This window comes from Entelurus aequoreus, linkage group LG13 (genome assembly GCF_033978785.1).
Source record: "Entelurus aequoreus isolate RoL-2023_Sb linkage group LG13, RoL_Eaeq_v1.1, whole genome shotgun sequence".
Classification (NCBI taxonomy): Eukaryota; Metazoa; Chordata; class Actinopteri; order Syngnathiformes; family Syngnathidae; genus Entelurus; species Entelurus aequoreus.
In genome coordinates this window covers 29,949,977-29,975,500 of record NC_084743.1, presented here as the reverse complement: position 1 = coordinate 29,975,500, position 25,524 = coordinate 29,949,977, and the positions used below count along the sequence as shown (strand labels likewise).

General features: G+C 39.0%; 1 protein-coding gene across 1 annotated transcript in view; it reads left to right on the top strand.

Moving 5' to 3' along the window:
• Positions 1 to 24,961, top strand: part of LOC133663286 (fibronectin-like) — an 84,068-nt gene extending 59,107 nt beyond the window's left edge. The window contains exons 35-53 of the mRNA XM_062067649.1: positions 1,838 to 2,002; positions 2,076 to 2,231; positions 2,345 to 2,458; positions 3,945 to 4,214; positions 8,639 to 8,850; positions 9,100 to 9,187; positions 10,535 to 10,720; positions 10,977 to 11,066; positions 11,216 to 11,407; positions 11,511 to 11,600; positions 11,784 to 11,892; positions 12,667 to 12,886; positions 15,036 to 15,206; positions 15,283 to 15,421; positions 15,561 to 15,728; positions 16,695 to 16,820; positions 17,112 to 17,218; positions 17,503 to 17,622; positions 23,992 to 24,961. Of these exons, the coding sequence (XP_061923633.1) occupies positions 1,838 to 2,002; positions 2,076 to 2,231; positions 2,345 to 2,458; positions 3,945 to 4,214; positions 8,639 to 8,850; positions 9,100 to 9,187; positions 10,535 to 10,720; positions 10,977 to 11,066; positions 11,216 to 11,407; positions 11,511 to 11,600; positions 11,784 to 11,892; positions 12,667 to 12,886; positions 15,036 to 15,206; positions 15,283 to 15,421; positions 15,561 to 15,728; positions 16,695 to 16,820; positions 17,112 to 17,218; positions 17,503 to 17,622; positions 23,992 to 24,060 (2,792 nt within the window). The 3' untranslated portion in view covers positions 24,061 to 24,961. The remainder of the gene's footprint in view (positions 1 to 1,837; positions 2,003 to 2,075; positions 2,232 to 2,344; positions 2,459 to 3,944; positions 4,215 to 8,638; positions 8,851 to 9,099; positions 9,188 to 10,534; positions 10,721 to 10,976; positions 11,067 to 11,215; positions 11,408 to 11,510; positions 11,601 to 11,783; positions 11,893 to 12,666; positions 12,887 to 15,035; positions 15,207 to 15,282; positions 15,422 to 15,560; positions 15,729 to 16,694; positions 16,821 to 17,111; positions 17,219 to 17,502; positions 17,623 to 23,991) is intronic.
• The last annotated feature ends 563 nt before the right edge of the window (positions 24,962 to 25,524 follow it).

The following is a 25,524-nucleotide window of genomic DNA, read 5'->3' as shown; positions in this document are numbered from 1 at the left end:
TATTTTGGCGATTTTTTTGTTTAATTGTTAAATTTATGTTCCCCTCTTGCAACTTCAAGCTATGCTCCTCCTTCCTGCTAGAGCGGGCTCCATATGGTGCCACAAATTAACTCATAAATGTGAATTTGGCACTTCAGGGTTTGCCCTCGCTCATACAAATTATACTGGAAGTGTGGCGAAAGATAGACAAATAGATACACTTTATTAATCCTCCAAAACAAGGACTCTAAAACTGTGGTGTGTGTACCACTAGTGGTACACGCTACTACAGGATCACTCATGGAGAGACAGGTAGCTTAAATTTTTGTGCATCGTATGTGTTCCTTACCTAAAGATTGTATAATTTATCTCACACTCAAACGATACTCTAATTTACATGGTAATTCTACTATGTCATAATAAATGTCCATTATCTCAATGTAGGGCTGCAGGATTATCCATCCATTTTAATCTATTTTAAACTGTAAGCCAATTAATTAGAATTTTTGTTTAATTGATACATTTATATTTCCCTCTTGCACCTCCAAGCTAGGCTCCTCCTTCCTGCGACAGCGGGCTCCATAGGGTGCCACAAATTAACTCAGAAATGCGAATTTGGCACTTCAGGGTTTTCCCTCGCTCATAAACAAATTATTGTTATGGGTACAGGAGGGAAGGAGACGGTACAGACAGGAGGGACGTCGTTTTAGCTCTATTATTTATTAATATATAGATTTACAAAAGTAAGGAGTGTGACGAAGCCAAAAGGGTGTGTATGTGTGCGACTATGTGTGTGAGTTAACTGTTGAGTGTTACCGAAGTTTTTAAACGAGAGGCGGAAGTCCCGGAGGGGAAAAAGCAGGCTCGAAGGTCCGGGAGACATGCAGGTAGTCGGGGGCGATAGCGAGGCGTCAGAGTCCGTTTCCAGGCGGGAGGTCGAGATCCAAGAGGCAGCCAGGGAAGCAGAGGCAACGCGGGAAGACGAGACAAACAGCTCGTAACGTGGAAACAAAGGCAGGCTGCAGGGAGAACAACAAGAAGGACACGAGACAATGAACACGACGGGGGGAGAAAACACAGAGAGCAAAAGAGTGCGCATAGAGCTTTGACGATTAGGCTTACTGTACTGAACAGGTAGCTACGTTCTGGCCCGGAACGCAGGTCTGCACTGACTTAAGAAGCCCAGGAAGCTCATCAACGACAAGTGTGATGAGTGCTGATTGATTGCAGCTGCGCACCGGCTTGCTTCTGCAGGAGTGGCGCGCGCAGGTGCGCTCTTGGAGGTGCGCTTTTGAGGAGGTGCAATCAGCAGAGCGCACAGACGAGTGCGCATTAGAATGCGCATGGGCCGAGACAATTTTGAATTGTTCCATTGGCAGTTTTTTTTGCTCATTACAAGCAAAAATAACTTTTATAATTGTTTTTACTCTTTTTAAGAGGCACATTTTTTCCTGTGCAGTCTATATTTCCGGTCCTGCTTTGCCGCAAAGACTGCTGGGTAACGTAGTTACTCTACAAGTACCAACACACCTGCAGAAGCAAGCCGACCTTTATAAATTCCATAAGCGCTAAAAACTTGAAGACACAGCTTTGAGACACTCCTCCATCTTTACCCCCCTTGTGAAATAAGTAAACCAGCGGTATTTAACGTGTGGCCTGGGGGGTCATTTGTGGAACCCAGCTTTTTGTCTTATGTAGTTTTTACCAAAAAATCTAAATTGTAATGGAAAATCGAGTAGTCAGAGTAACACATCTGGATTTTATTGTTGGCCAATATTGTGCAGCTCTATGTCAATGAGAGTCCAAATGTCTTGTTTCTTTCCAGTAAATGTTACTGTGTCAATGCCTTGTTATTCAGGAGGCCACAGTAATCCGAAGGAGTTCACTGTACCTGGTTCTCAGTCCACTGCAACAATTACAAACTTGCAGCCTGGTACCGACTACACCGTCACTGTCTATGCTGTAACTGGCAGAGGAGATAGCCCCGCATCAAGCACTCCAATCTATGTCACACATAAGACAGGTACACGAGCGTAGATCTCTTACTTTTCACAATGTCCACATTAACGCCATCCTACTTTCATCCATGGTTTCAGGCATAGACTCTCCCTCTGACATGGAAGTGATGGATGTTAATGACAACAGTGTCACAGTAAGGTGGAGCCCAGCTCAGGGCCCTATCAAGGGATACAGGGTGACTGGGGTCCCCAGAAATGGACAGGGTTCATCTTTCACTGAGGTGGTGGCGCCAGGTAACTTTTTGGTTTTGGTGAGCTTGATTAGCTCTGAATAATTCTTCATATTCCTTTCATCTCAGTTGACTAAAATGGGTTATGAATCCTTTTTCCCACTTTTGTATTTCTAGACCAAACAGAGATGACTTTCTCAGGCCTGATGCCAACAGCTGAATACACTTTTAGTGTGTATGCTGTGGGACAAGATGGAGAGAGTTCCCCACTGGTGCTGAATGCTGTAACAAGTAAGGGTTTCTTCTTATTTGGTTACAAAATCTTTATCTGTGTTGGCGCTGCGATGAGGTAGCGACTTGTCCGGAGTGTCCCCTGCCTTTCGGCCAAGTCCAGTCCCCCCCCCCCCCGCAATGGACAAGCCGTAAAAAATGTATGGATGGATGGATATTAAACCAGGGACATTCGCATTTGCAAACAGCTAAAATTATGTACAAAGCAAACTAACCTGCTACCCAAGAATGTACAACAATTCTTCTCAACAAAAGAGGAGAAATATAACCTTAGAGGAACATCTAATTTAAAATATGTGTATGCTCGTACAACACTTAAAACCTTTAGTATATCCGTATGCGAAATTAAATTATGGAATGGATTAACCAAATAAATCAAACAAAGCACCAATAAGATTCAGTTTAAGAGAGTGAGAGAAGTGTTCACAAAGTACACAGAACAATAATTATGATGAACATCTGGAACCCTTTTTTTTTCTTTTTTTTTTGAGATAAAGATTATTTATGTATTTGATATTTGTTTACTTACTATGGTATATTATTTATTTATTATGTATTCACTGTTCTGTTACAGAGAACAAGGAAATGGGATACAATTGCTATGGTATGAAAAGGGGTAGGATTAAATAAGCTCAGCTTCTTCCTACTCCTTTTCGGACGTGCTGTAGTGAAAGAACTTGAAATTTGTGATGCATTATATTGTATCGTATGCATGTTCGAAATAAACTGAAACTGAACTGAACTGAACATTCAACTAAACTGTTTTAGGGGCCATATTTATAGAAAGCTAGGACTTCTCCTTTCACTTTTAGTACTGTTTTGTATATATTCCGGAGAACTAGCTTTGTCTACAGTAGACATTTGATTTTGATGTATTGAATTTGTCATTGTTACAGAAGCCTTCTGCTGTTTTTTAGGGACTTTCTGCAAAAATGTGAGCCTCACAAGTTTTTTAAAGTGAACTGGCAGGCCACCAGCTAAATAGCCCAAATGATGAAAATGTGAGGACCTAAAATGGAACCTTGAGGAACACCACTAGTATAACTAAATAAGTTAAACAAATGACTACTCACTGCATCTGAAGTAAACAAGCAACACCTTAGTTCCAAACGTTTAACTGCCAAAAATAAGAGGACTTAAAGAGGTGCTTTGAGGAACGTCTGAGTTGTCTAAATCGCAAGTTTGGACGCCAGAAGGTTAAAATGTCAATGCAAAGATCTGCCAATGTGTTTACAGTGGTCCAAGTTCCCAACAGGAGCACTCAAATGTTTTTAGGAATTTGCTGCAAAAAAACATTTTCCACCAAGTTTTGAACTGAACTCGGGGGCTGGTATGATGTCATTTCCGGGCCGGATTTGGAACCTGAGCCGCCGATTGAAAAGCCCTTTATTAAACAAACACAAACAAACACATTTTCCTGTCATTTTATTATTTAATGATTTGGGGGAATGTATATTTTGTATTTGAACATTGTCCTTATTCATAGATGTCGACCGTCCCAAAGATTTGACCTTCTCGGACATCGACTCCACCTCGCTAAGGATCGCCTGGGACAGTCCTGATGGAACTGTTACTTCTTACCGAGTCCTGTATTCCAGCTCTGAGGAGGGTGAAAGAGAACTGCGACCTGCTCCTCGAGGAGCTGCTGAGTCCGCCGTTATCTATGGCCTGCAGCCTGGCACTGAATACACCGTGAAAGTCATTGCCCTGCATGACGACACAGTCAGCACACCACTGGTTGGCACGCAAGCTACAGGTTTGTGTCTTTTGATATTTATTTGGAAAGTCAGAATCCACAAAATGTCTGTTTTTAGATTAAATATATGTTAAGATACTTTTACTATTATGTGAAAAGGTCAAACCCTGCTCTTTTTTGGGTTATTTTATTTTTTATCATCATACTGTTTAAAATCCGTCAAGGGGAAATTCACTTTACACTTTGCTATATGTATCGCATTCCACACCACACAGAACCAGACCACACACGTAGAGACATGTAAGGACAGATGTAGCTACCGTAAAGCTGAGCTTGAAGAGGTTCTTTACCTTTCTCGAGGGCACTTTAAGCAAATAAGCATCTCTCCAACAATTAATTATCCAATGATAATTGACAAATTAACACAACTTAAAATTATTTTTTAAACGAAACCCACAGCACACTCGCTTACCCGTGACAGCATTTGCGTGCAAAATAAATAGGTGTGCTCTTTTCATGAAAACTAATGACGTCAAATAAGTGTGAGAATAATCCTTATATTTAGGTTAAGTGCAGTAACACAACATAATAGAACCATCCATCCATTTTATATTGTCACGCCTTGGCATGATGGTGGTGTGTTTGTGATCCCAATATGCGGAAGTAGGAGGCAAAGTGAAGGTAAAATTTGTTTTAATCCTTATACAAGGCAAAATACAAAGACGCATACTGCTGAGAATGGCACATGAAGCCTAAGGAAAAAACTTAGTATAGCATAACACACAAAGACAGTAGCATACAGCTAACATGAAACATAAACAGTAGCTTTTGGCTAGTAATGGCCCTGCACCAACTGAACAGCGGGACTGGCATAACGAAGGTGCTTTAGTGGAATTGGCCACAGGTCTGTGTCCCAATCAACACACAGAGGCAGGTGTGTACACTCAGTGCTCCTCGCAACAAGAAGATAAACAAGGGAGGACAATAACTCTGGAAACAGAATTACACACTAAACACAGGAGAACTATAACTAAACTAAAACAAGACATGATCTTGTCAACAGGTCATGACATCTATACCGCTCGCTTATCCTCATTAGCGTCATGGGTAAGCTGCAGCCTATCCCAGCTGTTTTTGAGCGAGAGGCAACCGAATAGAACGTATCATTTAATTGATGTGATCTGTCCTCTTGCAATTAATAAAAGTTGGCAGCAACTTTTTGCAAACAAAATAATCACAACAACTCCAAATAAGTCTGCAAATGATTCACAAAGTCAATAATGAAAGTATCTGTTATAGCTTTATATTTTAAACCCATTTCAAAGCTTTCTTTTATTTAAAAAAAATGTAGGGAAAGCTTTGCATTTACAATTTCACTCTTATTTTGACTTGCAAGCTATCATGTAGCGGTGACCCATCAGCGTTCCTGTTCTGTCTTGAACAGGTCTGTGCTGAACATGTAATTGTGCTGCACTTTTTAAGTGCAATGACAATAACGTGCTATCCTATCCTTCTATTATACCTTATCCTATCACTAAAGATGGTTTTAAAGCCTTTCATACAATAACATCTGCACTTTCAAGTAGAGATGTCCGATAATGGCTTTTTTGCTGATATCCGATATTCCGATATTGTCCAACTCTTAATTACGTATGCCGATATCAACCGATACCGATATATACAGTCGTGGAATTAACATATTATTATGCCTAATTTTGTTGTGATGCTTTGATTGATTGAGACTTTTATTAGTAGGTTGCACAGTGAAGTACATATTCCGTACAATTGACCACTAAATGGTAACACCCAAATAAGTTTTTAAATTTTTTAAGTCGGGGTCCACTTAAATTGATTCATGATACAGATATATACTATCATATATATACTATCATCATAATACAGTCATCACACAAGATAATCACATTGAATTCTTTACATTATTTACAATCCAGGGTGTGGAAGGGGGGGGGGGTAGGTTTGGTTGTTATCATCAGTCATCAACAATTGAGAACAGAGAAATGGATATTGGAACAGTGTAGGCCCCGCTGGATGCATTAAACAATGTAACTTTACCATGAATTGATTAACGTGGACGCCGACTTAAACAAGTTAAAAAACTTATTCGGGTGCTACCATTTAGTGGTCAATTGTACAGAATATTTACTGTACTGTGCAATCTACTAATAAAAGTTTCAATCAATCAATCAAAAACAAGGTTTTCCAAAATAAGAGAACAACTTCAACTCCAGTTATGGAAAAAAGTGCCAACATGGCACTGCCATATTTATTATTAAAGTCACAAAGTGCATTATTTTTTTCAACATGCCTCAAAACAGCTTGGAATTTGGGACATGCTCTCCCTGAGATAATCCTGATACCCATTACAACTATGGGAAATACTATATTTTGACTTTCACAAAGTGCATTATTTTTATTTATTTTTTAAACATGCCTCAAAACAACAGCTACAAAAACAATGAAGGCACACAGCTTCAGTCCAGATTATACTAGAGCATACTTGCCAACCTTGAGACCTCCGAATACGGGAGATGGGGTGGGGGAAGGTTGAGGTGGGCGGGGTTGGTGGTAGCGGGGGGTGTATGTTGTAGCGTCCCGGAAGAGTTAATGCTGCAAGGGGTTCTGGGTATTTGTTCTGTTGTGTTTATGTTGTGTTACGGTGCGGATTTTCTCCCAAAATGTGTTTGTCATTCTTGTTTGGTGTGGGTTCACAGTGTGGCGCATATTTGTAACAGTGTTAAAGTTGTTTATATGGTCACCCTCAGTGTGACCTGTATGGCTATTGATCAAGTATGCTTGCATTCACTTGTGTGTGTGTAAAAGCCGCATATAGTATGTGATTGGGCCGGCACGCAAAGACAGTGCCTTTAAGTTTTTTGGCGCTCTGTACTTCTCCCTATGTCCGTGTACATAGCGGCGTTTGAAAAAGTCATAAATTTTACCTTTTGAAACCGATACCGATCATTTAGAATCCGATAATTTCCGATATTACATTTTAAAGCATTTATCGGCTGATAATATCGGCCTGACGATATTATCGGACATGTCTACTTTCAAGGGTTTTTAATGATCTTTTGAGATCAACTGAATCTGACATTTTAATTTCTTTACATCGAACTGCTGCATTCGACACAGTAGATCACGCAACTCTTGTCAGTCGCTTTGAGCAATGTGTGGGTTAAAATACGGGAAATTTACAGTAACCTGAAGGTAAAAAGAGTAAACACAGACAGGTATAAAGGAAGGGGGAATGGTGGTCAAATCCAGTATGGTACGAATGTCGCGTGTGTGTATGTTCAGATTATTGTTGACCCATGTTTTTGATGGAACTTTCCCACCCTGCCACCATTTTCATGTGAAAATTAAGGACCAAGGGCTTGATTTACTAAGGTTTGAAGGTTTAAAGGTTTTTAAAACACATGCACACTTGATAGCACACGCAAAGCTGATCTACGAAAACATGTGCAGTAGATTGTGTTGTGAGCATAATAAGACGTGCAATCCATTTTGCGTCTCTGTCTTCATTAATATGCAAAACATATTGATCGTCAGAACGGCTACAGTACTTGCAGGAAAAAAATGCAAGTATAATTATTTAGCACACAAAGCCTGATTTACTAAATTAGCAAGTGATTGCGACTCCTAAATGAACTTCTTTATTTAGCACGTCTGAAAAGTATGTGCAAACTGACAGTTACGCAAACAACTTCAGGATCATTGCTGCCACTGCAAAGACAGACGATAAATAGACAGGAATCCTCTGTCATACATATTTGAACTGTCCGAAATAATAAAAATAAGAAATAAAGAATATTAGACATGTTGTCTAATCAGCAACATCCTTTTATATTTTTTTACTGCATGCCGACTGACTTAGGGGGCTGTTTTAAAACTAATTAATTTGATGTGTTTTGGTGTCCTTCAGTGTTTTTAATGGCGTTTTTTTCACATCGAATATTTAATCTTAACATATTTCCTATATGAAAAAAAAACTTACTCGGGTAAAAATTGTTTGCATTTTGAGCACAGTAAAATGCAATCAATTCCTCTCTCCCATCAAGCGCACCTTCAGCACTGAAAAAAAAAGAAAAAAAAAGTGGGTTCCATTGTAGATCTAAAATGCCCATAAAACGTGGTAGATGTCTCTTGTGCAAGTTTAAAAACATAGCACACGCCACAGGTAGGATGAAAACATGAATGTACAGTAAATGATCGAGTGTCTCCGTGGTGATGCCCTGTACAGTACACGCAAAACCCTCATTAAATAAGGCGGTCTGCTCCATTTCTAATTTGTACGCGCAATGCTAGTTGATCACACTCAACACACCCACTAAAAGTACATGCAATTTTATTGTTTACACACGCCGTTAGCGTGTGGTATTGGAATTTTAGTAAATCAAGCGCCAACTGTCTTATCACTCTCCATTATGTCCATGACACCTTTTTTTAACACTTTTTCAACACAGGTATCTCACCGCCCACCAACCTACAGTTCTCCCAGGTTAGCCCCACCTCCTTCAACATGCACTGGACTGTGCTGGGTCAAGAAAACCGACTACCTGGTCAAACAGGCCTCACAGGCTACCGCGTTGTGGTGAACCCGAAAAGCAAGAGCGGACCCACCAAAGAGATTAATCTGGCCCCAGATGCAACACAAGCTCATATTACTGGCCTCATGGTGAATGTCTATCTGTTAAATAGGACTCAATAGATAGGTTTAATGTTTGAATGGAGAATCATTGCAAGATAAACGTCTTTCTTGACGCAATGTTATTTGAATTACTCACGTTTTAGGTTTTGTAATAGAAAAGTAGACTTGATTTTACAGTTAAATAATGGTAATTCTTTACGTGGAATATATGGCAGTATTGTACTGTGACTATTCATGACTGTCATGCTTGACCCTATTGTTTCTTTGTATTTCTAGGTTGCAACTACTTATGATGTACATGTTTATGCACTGAAAAACTCTCTGACCAGCAGGCCTGTCCAAGCGGAGGTTACTACCCTAGAGAGTAAGTTTTTTTTTTTTTTAATTTTTGTTATCTGAGTCGCTTTGCATAAAAGTCATGTTCTTTCCAAAATATGTTCCAAATGGACTCCGCGGCGTTGGAGGCAAACTTGCAGACGTGCAAAATTGTAAATATCTCAAACTTTAGAATTTCGATTTTGCACAGTCCCATACTCTCTGAACTTCAAACACAGTAAAAAAAAAAAAAGATTTTTAATGGAGCATGACGACACTGAAACTTAAGAATCTGCTTGCTCTACAGTGTATGATTTGTTGGAGAAGTGGGCCTCCATGCAAAATGTATTTTCCTTTCTTGACCAAGACATGTTAGGGAAGACTATTGTTTCAGTATTGCATGTAGGGGTATCTCGATTTTCACCTTTTCACCTACGATGTGATACCGATATTGGAGCCTTGAGTGTTGGTTGATACCAATATTAACCCGATACAATATAAGCAGGAATCATAGTACATACAGTGTGGAATATTAGAAAAGGTTTGATCAAGTGAATTCAGTCAAACAGACAATAGCAGGCATGAAAAAGACTCAATTTAAGACATAAAAGTACATACTTGTATTATTTTGTAGTGTGTAATGTTAGAAAACGTTTGATCAAGTGATATTACTCAGAACAATGGTAGGTATGAAAACACTAACTTTATGAAGGATGGATGAAGTGGAGTGTTAATTTGTGTTTTGTACTCACAATAATTCATTAAATTAAGGTCATGCCACAGGAAGTTGAATGATCGAGAGATGTGTGTTACTGAATACTTTTAAATAGCTTTTGACTTTGAGACTAAGTAATATGCAACTATAATTATTTGATAAAGTAGAAGTGGCGTAGATAAAATTTAAAAAATAATAACTTTATTAGCATTTTTTTAGTTCTTAACAAAATATATTTAATGTACTTAAATTTGCCTGAAATTAATAACATTTAATAAACTCAATAAATAATAATACATTCAAATTGATCAAACACTATAACCTACAAAAGGAAGAAGTCAAAATTATTTACTGCAATGAGTACATTTTGTTGTGCTTTTCATTTGACGCATGATACTGATTAAGCATGTTCCCGCCTGGAGATTATATCAGATATTTTTAGATGCAAGCCAATATAATACCACACTTATTTCTTTGCTGGTGTGAGACCGATATACAATATCAATATCGGATCGGGACATTCCTAATTTCATGCACAAAGCTGACTTGTATACGCTGGAAAAGATTTCCTTTTTTGGGGGTTACCGTGTATATAAACAAAATACTTGTGTTCATTCGTGCCACAACAGGCTCTCTCCCTCATCATTTTTTCTGACCTCTTTTTTTTCCATTGTATCCAAGATATCAGCCCCCCTCGCCGCGTCCGCATCTCAGATGTCAACGATTCCTCCATTACTTTGACGTGGCGCTCCAAAACAGGGGAGATTTTCTCAGGCTTCCTTGTTGAAGCCACACCCACTTCCTCTACAAGCTACACACCGATCCAAAGGATAATTGGCTCCGACTTGCGCTCATATACTATCTCAGGTATGCAAATAGTAGGCACAAAAAATATACATTTTAAATGAATACCTTTTTCAAGATGTTTTTCAAAATTGCTTATTACTATCTTTGCAAAGGTAAATTTTTTTGGTAGTGCTCCTATTTACCCTCACTGGAACTTAATAGATTGTGCAATGAAGAAATTGTGTGTCCTTTGAGTGTAGCGCAAACCTCACCTCTGCTGCAAAGCACTATCATACAGATTAACCAATAGGTTCCTCACATGCCTTTGCCTTTACAGGGCTGGAGCCTGGTACCAATTATAAGATTAACATCTATACACTGAAAGGAAATGGCCGCAGCGTACCTCTTACCCTCTCAGCCTCCACAGGTAAGCATTGGTTGTTGTTTTATAACTCCATACAAGAATAGTGTTTTTACTTGAACCAAAATTTGATTTACGTGAATGATATTAAGTGACCGATCATTTCATGTGAATGTGGTTTCTGAGTTTTTAATGTACTTGCCTGTCTTTTTCAGCAAAACCAGTGGTCAGCCCACCCACCAATATCCGGTTTACTTCCTTGAAGCCCACCAGCATTACTTTTACATGGGAGCGTTCCCGTAGTCCGGGGGTAACTGGCTATTATGTGACCTATGAGGAGGCTGGTGGTTTGCCTCGAGAAGTTATCCCTAGGCCTCATGCAGGACAGAGCTACGCCATGATCAATAGTATGTGGCGGGAAGGGATTTACTTCACTCTGACAAATGTACAGTAATAGATGGAAAGATAATAAAATGCAGAACTAATGTTGTATTTAATGTCTTCTCACAGGTCTGAAACCAGGAAAAGAATATGTCATTAAGATTGTTGCCCTGCAAAATACTTTGAGAAGTATACCTCTCATGGGCAAAGCCAGGACCCGTAAGTACTACTAAAGTCATCTGTGTCTACATTATTCTTTCACATCTCATGTTAAAATATGCTCCGGAACAAAATAATTAATCTGACTAAATGAGGCCTCTGAGCGCTGAGGCTTTTGGAGATTTGCTTCCCCCTGCTGGTCATGTCTTGAGCACTGAAATCATTTGTATTGTGTCCAATCAGAACCAGCTATGACTCAGCCTCTATTGGTGCCCGAGCTGCCAAAGCTTCCTGTTCCTCACCGCCCCACCACTGACATTTTGGATGTTCCAGAGTCCTTCAATGACAAGATGTAAGAATCTGATGAACCAAATAATTAATATGAGAAATTTACTCATACAAACCTCAAGTGAATTGGCAGATATTCAACTTTTTGTGGGGCCACATTTACAGAAATCTAAGGACCGTGGGACCGGATTTCTTCCCTCATTAATAGTCGTATTTTGTATTGTCCGGAGAAACAGGCATTTGATTTTGGTCTACTTATTTTTGTGAGAGTTTCAGCCCAGCTCTGCTGTTTTTAGGGACGTTCTGCAAAAACGCTAGTCAAAGATTATCTCTATGAAAGCACTCATAGAAATTGTGAGTCTCTCTCAAGTTTTTTGGCCTGAACCTGCGGGCCACCAGTTGAATATCCCAAAGGATGAAAAAGAGAGGACCTACAATGGAACCTTGTAGAACACTACTAGTATAACTAAAAAAGTTGAATAATTTGCTAGTAACTGCATCTGAAATAAACAAGCGACAGCCACGCCATAGTTACATGAATCACATTATGAAAATTGTGTAACTGTCAAAAAGGAGAGGACTTAAAGGGGTGCCTTGATGTAAATCACAAGTTTGGCCTCCAGTGTCCTATGTTTTCTAACAACGTTAACATGTCAATGCATGGTTCTACCAATGTATGTACAGTAGTCCAACAGGAGAACTTTTTTAGGAATTTGCTTCAAAAATGTTTGTCTCCCAAGTGGTCAGCCAGTTGATTAGCCTTGATCTGTGGAGTCTTAGCAATGAAGTAAGACATATTTAGATATCAGCCTCTTCATCTTCTCTCCTCTACATTTAGCTTTGACACCAACCAGGTCCATTTGGCTGGCACGAGTGGCCAGAGCCGGCTGGGGCAGCAGGGGCAGCACATCTACACTGAATACCAGAACCTTGGTCCTAATAACGGACTTCATGGACCCCATGGTGGACCCAAAGAAGGTCAGAGACCCATACTCAGAGAACCTCTGGTCTATATTCCTGTGGCTGGTCCTGATGGAAACAGGGTGCCTTTGGTCAAGGTGGGTGTTATTTTGAGTCTGGTATTGCTGCAGCCTCTCGTGTCATGCCTGGGTAAGCTCAGAGAGTCAAAAAGACAAATTAGCAAATCATTTTTACGTTGGAGTCATTGATAGGATTGTGAGTATGATTGTTGCAATCAATTGACACTTATTTTAATTGTTAAATAAACCGTTTTAGTCGTGCATATGTAAAGAGCAGCGTGGGTCAGATTGTAAAATGGCGGTCCAGAAACGTGAGGGTTGCTGTTACGAATTCAGCTTCCGACACTCGAGTCGTTGCATCTTTGGTAGGTTTGTCAAAGTTAACGCAATAATAATGTGTCAACTATAAGTTCCTTTAACGGAAATCATTTTTGTTTCTTGGTCCATTTCGTAGTGTGCGGAAATGTAATGCCGTTCAGTTACTGTTGAGCCACACAAATGGCGAGCAGAAATGCACAAATAAAGGGGGAAATAATGGAAACCTCAGATCCAAAGCCATGACAATTTGTTCTCCCGACAAGACAAGACCATTTTATCTTTGATCGCCGTGAGACGACATCATTGGAACAAACGCCTCCTGGTGTGCTGTGCCGCTTGTAGAGAGGAGGAGCTTCGAGTCCGTGTGTACATTATGTTGAGTGCATTAATTGATTGATAGTCCGCAATCACACAATGTTTAGCAGACAGAATATTACATTTTACTAATAAATAGAGAAGGTTAAAACATTGTCGTGCAGCAATAAGAATACCAGTAACTTGTACAACATGTAATGTACAGAATATCAGAAGCATTTGTTCAGGTAGTAATATCATAGATTACATTATGAAACATCTTTGAAAATCAAACCATGATTGTAAAAATCCACATTTTGTGTTATTAATGTGTGAAACGGGCATCTAAACATGGACGTGTAGCTCCTCTCCTTTGAATGCAAGTGCTTCTACAGCCGTAATACAAATTCTGTAGACGTACAAAATAAAAAATCAGGCAAGACAACAACGCACTGCCAGTATTATTATTTTTTATTCTCATTGTTTATGTCCTTTTGGTGTTGAGCTGTTTTAAAAAAAAAAGTGGTTTTTAAAACACATTTCATTCAAGCAAACTAATTGTCCAGTCATGGTTATAAAAACTTGAAAATTATCTGTCTAGGGTACACTTATTGATGACAAAAAGTTCTATTCATCTGGGATTATCGTGATTAATTTCAAGTTAACTCTGAACACTGCGATGAATCGCCATACATATTTTAATCGTTTGACAGCCCTAGTCTTTGGGCAAGACACTTTACCCACCTTGCTGCCGGTGCCACCCACACTGATGTATGAATTTGAATGACGGTTTAGTGGTTTTCGGATAGACCATTCGCGCACGCTGGCAACCATGTTTCCGTCAGTCTACACTAGAGCAGCTGTGGCTACAAATGTAGCTCACCACCATGCATGATTGTGGATTGAATGTCTAATGGGTTGTCAGTGTCAGTCACTAGAAAAAAGTGCTGTATAAATCTAAACTGTTATTATTAATAAGGGGGTAGAATGTAGCTACAGAGTTAAATTATGACAGTGGTTAAACAGTGTATGTTGCTGGTGTTAGGTGGTATCTACAGCATGCTGTAAGAAACGCACAGAGCTGTGCCACGTAATTTGATAATGGCTTAGTATTTTTTTATACGTTGCATTCTACCGTGTAATGTATTAGCATTCACTAATTGTTGTGAGCTCAAACTATACTTCAAGCGACAAGTTGATAGACAAACGGGCACTTTTTCTGTATTCATAATTTTCTCATTCGTAATGTTTTATGTATTAATTAGACTATACCAAGACTCTAACCCTATTTTCAAGTATTTTACTCATTTGTATGATAGTTTGCATTTATTTTTATACACATATATTTTTAAAAGTATTGTATTTGTTTGTAGAACTGCCATTACCGCCTAGTAAAAAAAAACACAAGAGTAGGAAGGAGACCAGAAAAGCAAGCTTTTACCTTGAAAAGTAGAAACTTGCATAAGCCCCAGACGAAAGGCATTACACGGGAGGTCTCCAGGCTGGTTATTTACCATAAACAATTCTCATTCCCATCCCTTTACTTTTTATGCTGTTATTCAGTTCATTTTGTTGAACCCCAAACAGCGTGTTCAATGCGTCTTTTATTGCACAGGTGAGTGAGACATCACTGCCAGGACTTGCATTTGGTTTCCCTGACAACGAGACAGAGTTGCCCCAAGAAGCGCAAACAATCACAACCCTTTTTTGGCAACCCATCCCCCACACTTCAGAGTATGAGGTGTCCTGTAATCCTCTTACACACCTAGAGGAAAAAGGTTTTCAGGTATAAACACAACACTAATCAATCACTGATAGGATAGTCACACGAGTCATCAATTATCACCGCTTCTCCTTGATAGATGCGTCTTCCTGGCACCTCTAACAGCGCCACTCTCATTGGACTGACGTCCGGAGCCTCCTATAATGTGGTAGTGGAGGCCATGAGGGGCGGGGCGAAAGAGAAGGTTCTGGAAGAAGTTGTAACCGTCGGCAATGCTGGTACCATCAATACATCCAATACAAAAATAGCTTAATTAATTAGTTACATAGAACATTGTTTCATGTATGCATGTATGTATAAACACTATACATTGGTGAAATAATATTGCAGATCACATCCCTTGTTTCTTTTTCTCAGTTCCAGGCGACATCCCCGTTTCTACCAACAGGGATGTGTGTTACGACACATTCACGCATTCGTACCATGAGGTGGGCTCAGAGTGGGAGCGCATGTCTGAGACAGGATTCAAGCTGTGGTGCCGCTGCCTGGGTCTAGGCAGTGGCCATTTTAGGTGTGATTCATCCAGTGAGTGGCTTATTAACCCCATCCCAGCATGCTTTGCTAACAGGCAACAGCACTCCATGGAATATAACAGTTCAAACAATTCTATGTGATTTAACCAAGAGGGGATTTATAAAGGAGAATTGACAAGGCCAGTGGTTCTCAACCACCTCAGAAAAAACGTGGCTCTCCAAGTGCCAGCATAATGACCAACATCAAAATACAGTAGCGCAGTAGGCCTAAATATTCATTAAAAACAAGGCAGAAGTTTTATTTAATGAGGAAATTTAATATTTTTGGCCACTGTAACATAAACACCGTTTGAATAGTGATACTTTGTTTGAATATTTAATTGAGCGATTTCACTAGATGGAACCCGTACCACAGTTTGAGAATCACTGGAATAGATAATATAATATTTTATGTGTTACATTCTGATGGTTTTGATGCAGCAGTTTCAAGAGTAATTTGTTCTTCACCCATATTATAAATTCCCAAAATGCTATGATGAAATAAAGCCATAAAATTGTTCAATTTTATGTGAAGCTCTCATGAGATCTCAGCATGGGCAGCATTGACAATGATTCCATGATAAGCCATACATTTTAATCCAAAATAAACTTATTGGGCAGTACGCTGTTTATACAATTTCAAATATTTTCCACACAGTTTTCTCTGCCTGCCTATGTTGATGCATCTGCATGGTGTGTAAAACAATCCCATTTTAATGAAGAGAGCAGAATGCAAAGCTAGGCTAACACGGCCACACTTCAGTGCTTTGTATTGTCCATGCAATATAAAAAAACTGAAACTCATTCATTCATCTGCAAATTAGCCCAAACTCAAGAAACGTGTCTATGTATTTCCCACCATGCAAGTTGACGTCTGTTTTTCCATCCCCTTACAAGGAGAATTGCTCTTGTTTTTAAATATTGAATACTTTAAATATTCCCCCCTGCCCCAATCTTTCCCACAACCTCTCTCCTTCAGAGTGGTGCCACGACAATGGTAACAACTACCGTATTGGCGAGAAGTGGGATCGCCACGCTGAGAACGGTCACATGATGAGCTGCACCTGCCTGGGCAATGGCAAAGGAGAATTTAAATGTGAACCCCGTAAGTAATGAGACAAGCACACATTTTGTATTGTGATCCTGGAAAAGACAATTCATACACATGCATTCATTTGGACTACCGTGTCAAATGTGTACATATTGTGCCCATCATTTTATGAAGATATAAATGTTCCTCCTTATTGTCACTAAAATCAATGCAGATATTATTGATATACCGTATAAAATGATCAAAATGTGACCTACCGATACTCCTAAAGGTTACTCATTAAGTGACCAATTAAAACATGTTCAATCTGATTTTAAGATCTTATCGTTCCCTTTACACAAACAGATGAGTCAACATGTTATGATGATGGGAAAATGTACCAAGTCGGAAACCAGTGGCAGAAAGAATACCTGGGAGCCATTTGCACTTGCACCTGCTACGGCGGACAACAAGTGGGTCTCTCTGTGCTTATTGCTGTTATGGTTATGGTTTAATTTATTTTGAACATGTAAACAGATACAATGTGATGCTTCATACAATAATTACATATGTTAATTTCTCTTTACAACATGTTCGAAAAGGAGTAGGAAGAAGCAACGCTTATTTAATCCTACCCTTTTTCCAAGTCATAGCAATTACTAACATATTTGTTCATATTTGTTAAATGTGCATTTTAGAACTTGCAGTGAGAGCTGCGTTTTTATTCAACTGTTAACATGAAACGTCTTCACCTCAGGGCTGGCGTTGTGAAAACTGCAGAAGACCAGGAGGGCCAAGTGATGTGGAAGTTGATCTGCTTCACCCCGTTCACTCTGATGTATTCGACCGCTACAGAGAAAATGCTCTACGCAAACTGGTCAGTGTTTTATTTATCATTCAACTTCAAAGTAATATTGACAGCATGGCACTCCATAAAATCTAAATGTAATTGTCAGTAAAATTATTTTTCCCCCATATTTCTAAATAAAACTAATGCTATTTAGTCATGTGCAGACCTTCACCAAGGAGTTTTTTTCCCAATACCGCAAACCCCAAAAGCTCAGCCTGGGCGATAAATCGATTTTATCGATAAATTCTTGTTTTTTGTTGCAGACAATTTAAATTTAATTTAATTATTGTTTTTTTTCTTCTGCTCCAGCATACTCTTTGCTCCCAGGAGCTTCCGTAGCTTCCGCCCTCCTCCTTATTTCCTTTGTGGAGATTAACGCAAACGAGAATCAGACGTTTGTTCCAAAGAAAAGAAAAGTGCTGTCAGTGGTTTAGATTTGTGGCAACAGGCGTGGAACAAATGACTGCACGCTGCATAGTATGTTTAAAAAAGACAGGAGCACAACAAACGTATTCCAGCATTTGAAACCGAAGCATTCAGGGAGGGAAATGCAACTCTTTACTGGGCAAACATAAAAAGCTACCAAACTCCCGCTAAAAAACAGCTTACTGTAGTAGAATAATTTACACAAGACACCATGTATGATGATAAAAGAGCACAGTGGAAAACGATCACTAAAGCAGTCGCTCTGCACGTCGCTAAAGATGTAGTGCCCATACAGTAGAAAAGCCTGTTTTTATCCACCCATTTTATCCAAGACAGAAGATTTAAGTTTGTACTTTATCGCTCTCAAATATTGGAGTTTATTTATTTGCATGCAATGATATGCTACATTTTTGTTTACAGAAGAATTTAATTCAATGTAGAAGTTTTGCCTCTCATAGTAAGCAGAACTGTATATTAAATAACTTTATTTGATTTGGACAATGCATATTGATCAACATATAAGCAGACGCTTCGCAGTAATGTACAAGAATTATCTACCATAACTACATTTTATCTGTTTAGTTTTTTAAAAATTATTTTCTACAAAGTCCAATTTATAGCTGTCCTAAAAAGAACCCACGTTTGAAAAAATATAATTTTGCTTAGAGTAAGATGCAGTGTATGCAGTGCCATTTGAAACTACTAGTTTTTAATCAAATAAAAGAAAAACGTGTTTTGAATTATCTCTGTAATTTTTATTCATTGGTTTCTTTAAAAAGTAGGGGTAAGAAATCGGAAATCGAATTTTGGGTGACAAATATTTTATTTTCAGGCCATATTATATCAACTTACCAAAAACTGACGTCATCAGTCGTTAACTGGTCATGGTCCCCAAGATGTCCAGGGCCCTCGTTTCTAAAACATTGCATAGAACTTAACTTAAAGGGGAACTACACTTTTTTTTAAATGTTGCCTATTGTTTACAATCATTATGAAAGACAAGAAGACAAAAGTTAATTTTTTTTTGCATTCTAACATGTAAAAATCGGCTCGTTCTAGGTACCTAGCAATGCAGCTAATTGGAGCAATCAATTCTACCTCAAAATCCTCAAAAAATGTATTCAAAAACCGTCAACAATACATAATTTACGTTCCGTAACCTGTATAATTACCAAAATAAAGAGACATTGTTACTGTAAGAGCGAACACTGAGAAACTCTCTTTCTAGCATACACATCGGCGTGCTATGGTATTAGCCATAAAAAGCTAACTACGACAAGAGATAAGCTAGCTTCTACATCAGCACGAAACGCTTTGGAGTTTGTAATGCTCAACACTGCCATAAGACGCCAATCTGTATCGACTAAAAAACATGAACAATCATATTACAGTATCTGTAAAGTATTAGCACTCTTTTCATGTTTTGTTTGTACACAACTAGCCAGACAGCGTATGTACTGTAGTTGTAATAATAAGCATGACATGCTGCGTGTATTATGGTCAATATAAAGTGTGACTCACCCGATGGACAGTTATCTCTTTGGTCCAGCTGGCCAGGGACATTTTCCCAGTTTATTTGGGTAAGCACGCCATTTATGTTGAAATAGCTTGTCTCCAAATTTCAAATTTGAAGCTTCGAGTCGCTTTCACCTCACTCTATCGGCTTCCGTCTGCTCCAAAGTTTCACCCTCTCCATTGTGCTCGCTTCTAGAAGCAGCAGTTCAACCTCCGTGAATTCCGATTAAAAAAGATAAGGTTGTGAATCCTCATTTGTCCAAAAATAGTTGTCTTCGATGTTTGTAACCAAGTTAGAACACACCCAAGCCTTTTTTATCCGAAAGTAAAAACACACTGGAAATCGGACGGAACCGGAAATGATTAAAATGATCAAATTACTGTAAATATTGAGGATATTACAGGCACGTATGTATAATAAAACAACATTATGATGTTTACATTTTCAGAATGTGCTTGGTCTATTTTTAAACAAAGAAAACAAATATGAAGTTGTCTTTATTTTTAAGTTATTATGTCATTATGTCACTAACCACGTTAAACCCAGATTCCGAACTAACAAAGGTCTTAACTCATTCTCTTTCTATGCCACATCAATGTGGAATGCGCTCCCAACAGGTATAAAAGAAAGGGCATCTCTATCCTCCTTCAAAACCGCTATAAAAGTTCACCTCCAGGCAGCTACAACCCTAAACTAACACCCTCCCCGGATTGCTAATAATCAAATGTAAACAATCAAATGCAGATTCTTTTTCTTATGCCTTCTGATCTCTCTCTCTCTCTATGTCCACTACTTGATGTCCATATCCCCACCCCACCCCCCCTCCACACTCCTGATTGTAAATAATGTAAATAATTCAATGTGATTATCTTGTGTGATGACTGTATTATGATGATAGTATATATGATAGTATATATCTGTATCATGAATCAATTTAAGTGGACCCCGACTTAAACAAGTTGAAAAACTTATTCGGGTGTTACCATTTAGTGGTCAATTGTACGGAATATGTACTTCACTGTGCAACCTACTAATAAAAGTCTCAATCAATCAATCAATCAATGATTTTACTAGTCCGGCCCATTTGAGAATAGATTTTTTTCTCCATTTAGGCCTTTAGCTAAAATAAGATTGACAGCCCTGCTTTAGACGGACAGATTTTTGCATTTGCATTTTGGGGCAAAAAGGAAGTGACTCACACAGCAAAGAGAAAATAAACTCCCCTATCTGCATTTGTATGAATATTCAATAAGATATTTGTTGGCATATGTATTCCAGAGAGGTATAATGAAAATCAGTTGAGTCGATTTTACATACTCAAAATTAACAAATACATTTACACTATTTTTCGGACCATGAAGAAAACAATGTTTTTCCATATGATAGCTGCACCGGATTTAAAGCCGCAGATATACGTTGCGAAATTAGTTATTTACACAGAAAGATTTCGTAAATGTTAATCGTTTCCAAATGGTGCCTGTTACGCGGCAGTAAAACGGCTGATCAAACAAAACAGATCTCTAAGACTATGTTTACACTGCAGGCCAAAGTGGCCCAAATCGGACTTTTTCGAAATCTGATTTTCTCTAGCCGTCTGTTTACACTGCAAGTAAAATGTTATTGTCATCAGATTCCAGTGTAAACGCATATAAGCCTCAATGTGGCCCAAATGTGGCCTCAACGTCACTTTTGCATGCTGTGGAAGTCTTGCTCTTTCGGGTTCTTTGGACCACCAATCATGGACATGACAGCTGCGTTCATGGTTCTGAACAATGATTTATTGTTCAATAAATGTCCCTTTTTGTGCTTTTCAGCCATCGGTTCTTGTCAGTTCTCGCTCTCGCTCGTGCTCCAACCGCCCTCTCCTTCCCGGCTGCTGCCTTTAACAGAGCGACAGGTGATTAGATAAGCAGGCCCAGGTGGGCCATCTACGCACCTGTCGCTGATCTCGAAGCCGGTCCTGGCACACCCCGCTTCGCTGCAGGACCGCAGCTCCCCCCCCACATGACCAGTTCGATAAAGTAAAAAAAAAGGAAGTTGACCGGATTACGTAAATGAACAATGAAGTCGCTACTACTACTACAAAATAAAATAAAAGCCGCCACCCTGTAAACATTTTTGTTTTTTTAGGTGAAAATAAATTAAAGTAATATAATGTATGAATGTTTATATTATATAGTGTAATATATTTTGGAGGGTTCTAATCTTATTATGGCTGTTAAGTAGAGGCAACACGACTTGACAGACATCAGCGTGGATCTACGGTAGCTTTATTTTTCAATTCATTTATGTAAACAACTTACGCAATGTACGTAGCATGTAAGTAAATACGCCACAGCGTCAATTCCTGTCCTTCTACAATTGGTATTTCTTCTGAATCAAAATATATATTTATATACTACATATAGCCTATTATTTGTGTACTATTGAGAGGTGATGCCCCCAAAAATTCGGTCGTCGAAAGAAGACTTTGCTCACCGAAAACCGGATGTTGTGATGAAGTATCCACTTCTGCTGGTGGGCTACGTATTTCCCCGCACACCTGAATGACGTAGCTCGCCCAAAGCTCACACGGGTCGCATTCAGGGCGCATTGCCGTTTAGCATGATGTCGCAAATTATCAGATTCTAATCGGATTCAGGCTTCCTGAATCTGATGCAAAAAGTTTGGACTTTTGGAGCGCTTAGACTGGCAAAAAAACTCAGATCTGTGTCACTTGAGGGCAAAAAAAATCAGATTTGGTGTGCTGTGTAAACAGGGCCATCGTCATGGACCCTCTAGCTGCAGAAGCGAGCTCTCCTATCAGCTAAACAGACTCAATAACTCCACGGTGATGTTTTGGTGAATTTAATGAGGAGTTTGTGAAACAATACAAAATAGAATGCCATTGTAAATTCATAATACTAACACAGACACTTGTAAACGTGTTAGCATATTACCTAACGCTAACAACGCTGGCTTAATTACATTACAATCAGGCCTGGCCCTAACCAATCTGGCGCGCTAGGCAATATTTTAGGTGGCGCCCCCCCACATCGGCAGTGAAGTGTATATACTCACAAGAAACCGAATAGCTTTGTCTTTGACCTTTTTTTTACTTAAAGAAAGCAAATTAACATATTATATGAGAATGTTATGTTATGATTATCTTTAACCGAATCACAGCAGTGCTCAAATAAAAAAAACAGCATTCCCTCTCATGTGATATTGCTTAATTAACATTAATGATGTGCACTTTAACAACTAGGCTTACAACTATACCTAATATATAAAGGGGTGGAAAAGTGACTATTACCTGCAGGGCAAACATTAGCTAACCAGAAGGCAATAACAATGTAAACAAAAAACACCTGCTTAAAAGATCTAATACAAATGTCCCTGAGGAATGTAAGGTGGGAGTACTGTATTTACCTAACGTTACATTATTATTTTCCATAACAATTTAGCCCCCTCCACAATATAAACCCGACGTTAAAACAGAACTAGCTATTTATTGATTAGCAATTGCCGAATCATGTAACATTAGCTTAATGCTAAAAAGCCAGGTTACTATCACATTCTGTAACAGACAAATAATTTCATGTAGGCTAACGTTACCTACCTGCTACCTCTGTCTTTTTCTCGTTTCTCCTCCTCTTCTTTTCTTTTCCCTGGGCACCTGACAGTTTTGGCCGTTTTGACATCTTGTCTTGATTTTTTGATGTGGTGACGTCCAAAAAGAGTCATGAATGATACGGGAAGGGAGGGGGCGCACCGTGCGGGTTGAGGGGGGGTGTATTGCTGTAACAAATAATATTTCTATTAAATAGGCTTTACTTTGCATTTGAATTAACGTGGGATTATTTTTTGTATTTAGAAATAATAGTACCAACTTTTTTTAATTTATTTTTTTTTTCTCCAACATTTGTGGCACTGGCGTGGCGCCCCCTGATTGACAGCGCCCTTAGCATTTGCCTATGCGGCCTATGCCACGGGCCGGCCCTGATTACAATAGCATGTACAAATATACATGAAAACATTACTATCAAACGAGACAGTTTAGTAAGTTTGAATTGTTTTAGTTATATTGTAAAACTTCTAAATGTTGCTTGGAGTGATGAATGAAGAAACCATACAAGTAGAATTGCTATGGACAGCTAGTAGACGAAACGGCACTTATAGACTGTAGACTTTCAACCCGCAGCACCTGCGGTAAGAAAACTTGTCCAAAAGATAGCGCCGTAGTACAAACAATAACACACCTTTTCAGTGTCTCGGTCGGTGTTTTATGAAAACTAATTGTTGAATACAAAAAATTATAGCCGTTATACAAGACAAATCAATAAATTAGCCACACCGTTTTATAAGCCGTGGGATTTAAACAGTAGGAAAAAAGTAGCAATACACAATGTGTTTTAGGTTTGAATACAAATACAAATGTTTCCCTCTTCTTTTTGTCCATCCCTGTGCTGCAGAACATCCAGTGTCCAATTGAATGTTTGAGACCAGATTTGCTTGCCGATGCTCAAAGCCCCTCAAAGTAACAACAAAAGGAGGATGAAGAGGTGAGACGCCTTACAGCATTGCTACCACTTCAAGAAGGAAGCCTCCCCTTGCAGTCATTAAAAGAACACATTTCTATCACATCCGTGCCTTAAAGGTGTACCCCTTACCACATTAGTGCTCTGTACACGCCAAACTCCTGTGCCCTTTCATAGATCCAGACAAGACCTACTTTCCTTTTTTATTACAAAGCTCCCTGCGCACAGCTGGTGTTTTAATGCATCCAAAGATACCGTACATAGACACACACACACACACATACACACACGCCTGATGCAGTCCTGTTGCACCAAGTATTTTATACACATATCAGTATATATTAACATCTTAAACTCACAAAAAGCTCCATGACAGGTATATTCCTCAGGGTAATGATAATGAAGCACAATTTCCATTGCATTTAGTTTGTGTATTCAAAGGCATTATAGTACCATACGTAAATGCATTCATTATTTCTGCAATGAAAGGAACAGGATCCCTTAAAAATGGTGTCTTCCTGCAATGAATGTTCAAGCACAACATTTCTAAAAATATTCTTTAAAAGATAAGCTCTGCTTATTTTGAGATGCAATGAAAACCCACTGCCGTGCTGCCATGAGACACCACAGTCTCCCCTCCCCATGTAAAATGTATTCTTTTAGCTTTGTGAAAAAAAGCCAAAGTTGACTGACCAAAAGGTAAATGTTCCCCTGTTGTCTGAAAATGTTTTTGAGAGTCACCGTCATTTTGAGGTGAAATGTATTTTAATTACTGAAATGTTGCCGTTTTTTGTTTTATTTATCCCATTTTGTTCAATGCTATTTCAGGGTTGTACACTTTTTTTTTAATGGTTGGTGCCAAACTGAACTACTGTGGATCTTTTTAATAAACAGATAAATCCAAGTCTCCCCTATCTCATCTTATTATTATAATAAAATATATTTACAAATGCAACATTTTTCACAAGCTGAAATCAAATATCCAAAGCTACGTTCACATTGTCCAATTCTGATTTTTTTTATCAAATCCGGTCTTTCCATGTTGTCATTCACAATACAAAAAAAATCAGATGTCTAATGTGAATGCAATCTGACCCGCATGCAGACATGATCAATCAATCAATCAATCAATGTTTATTTATATAGCCCTAAATCACAAGTGTCTCAAAGGGCTGCACAAGCCACGACGACATCCTCGGTTCAGAGCCCAAAAGGGCAAGGAAAAACTCACAACCCAGTGGGATGTCAATGTGAATGACTATGAGAAACCTTGGAGAGGACCGCAGATGTGGGTGACCCCCCCCCCCCTCTAGGGGAGACCGGATGCAATGGACGTCGAGTGGGTCTAGCATAATTATTGTGAAAGTCCAGTCCATAGTCGATCTAACATAATAGTGAGAGTCCAGTCCATAGTGGGGCTAGCAGGAGACCATCCCGAGCGGAGACGGGTCAGTAGCGCAGAGATGT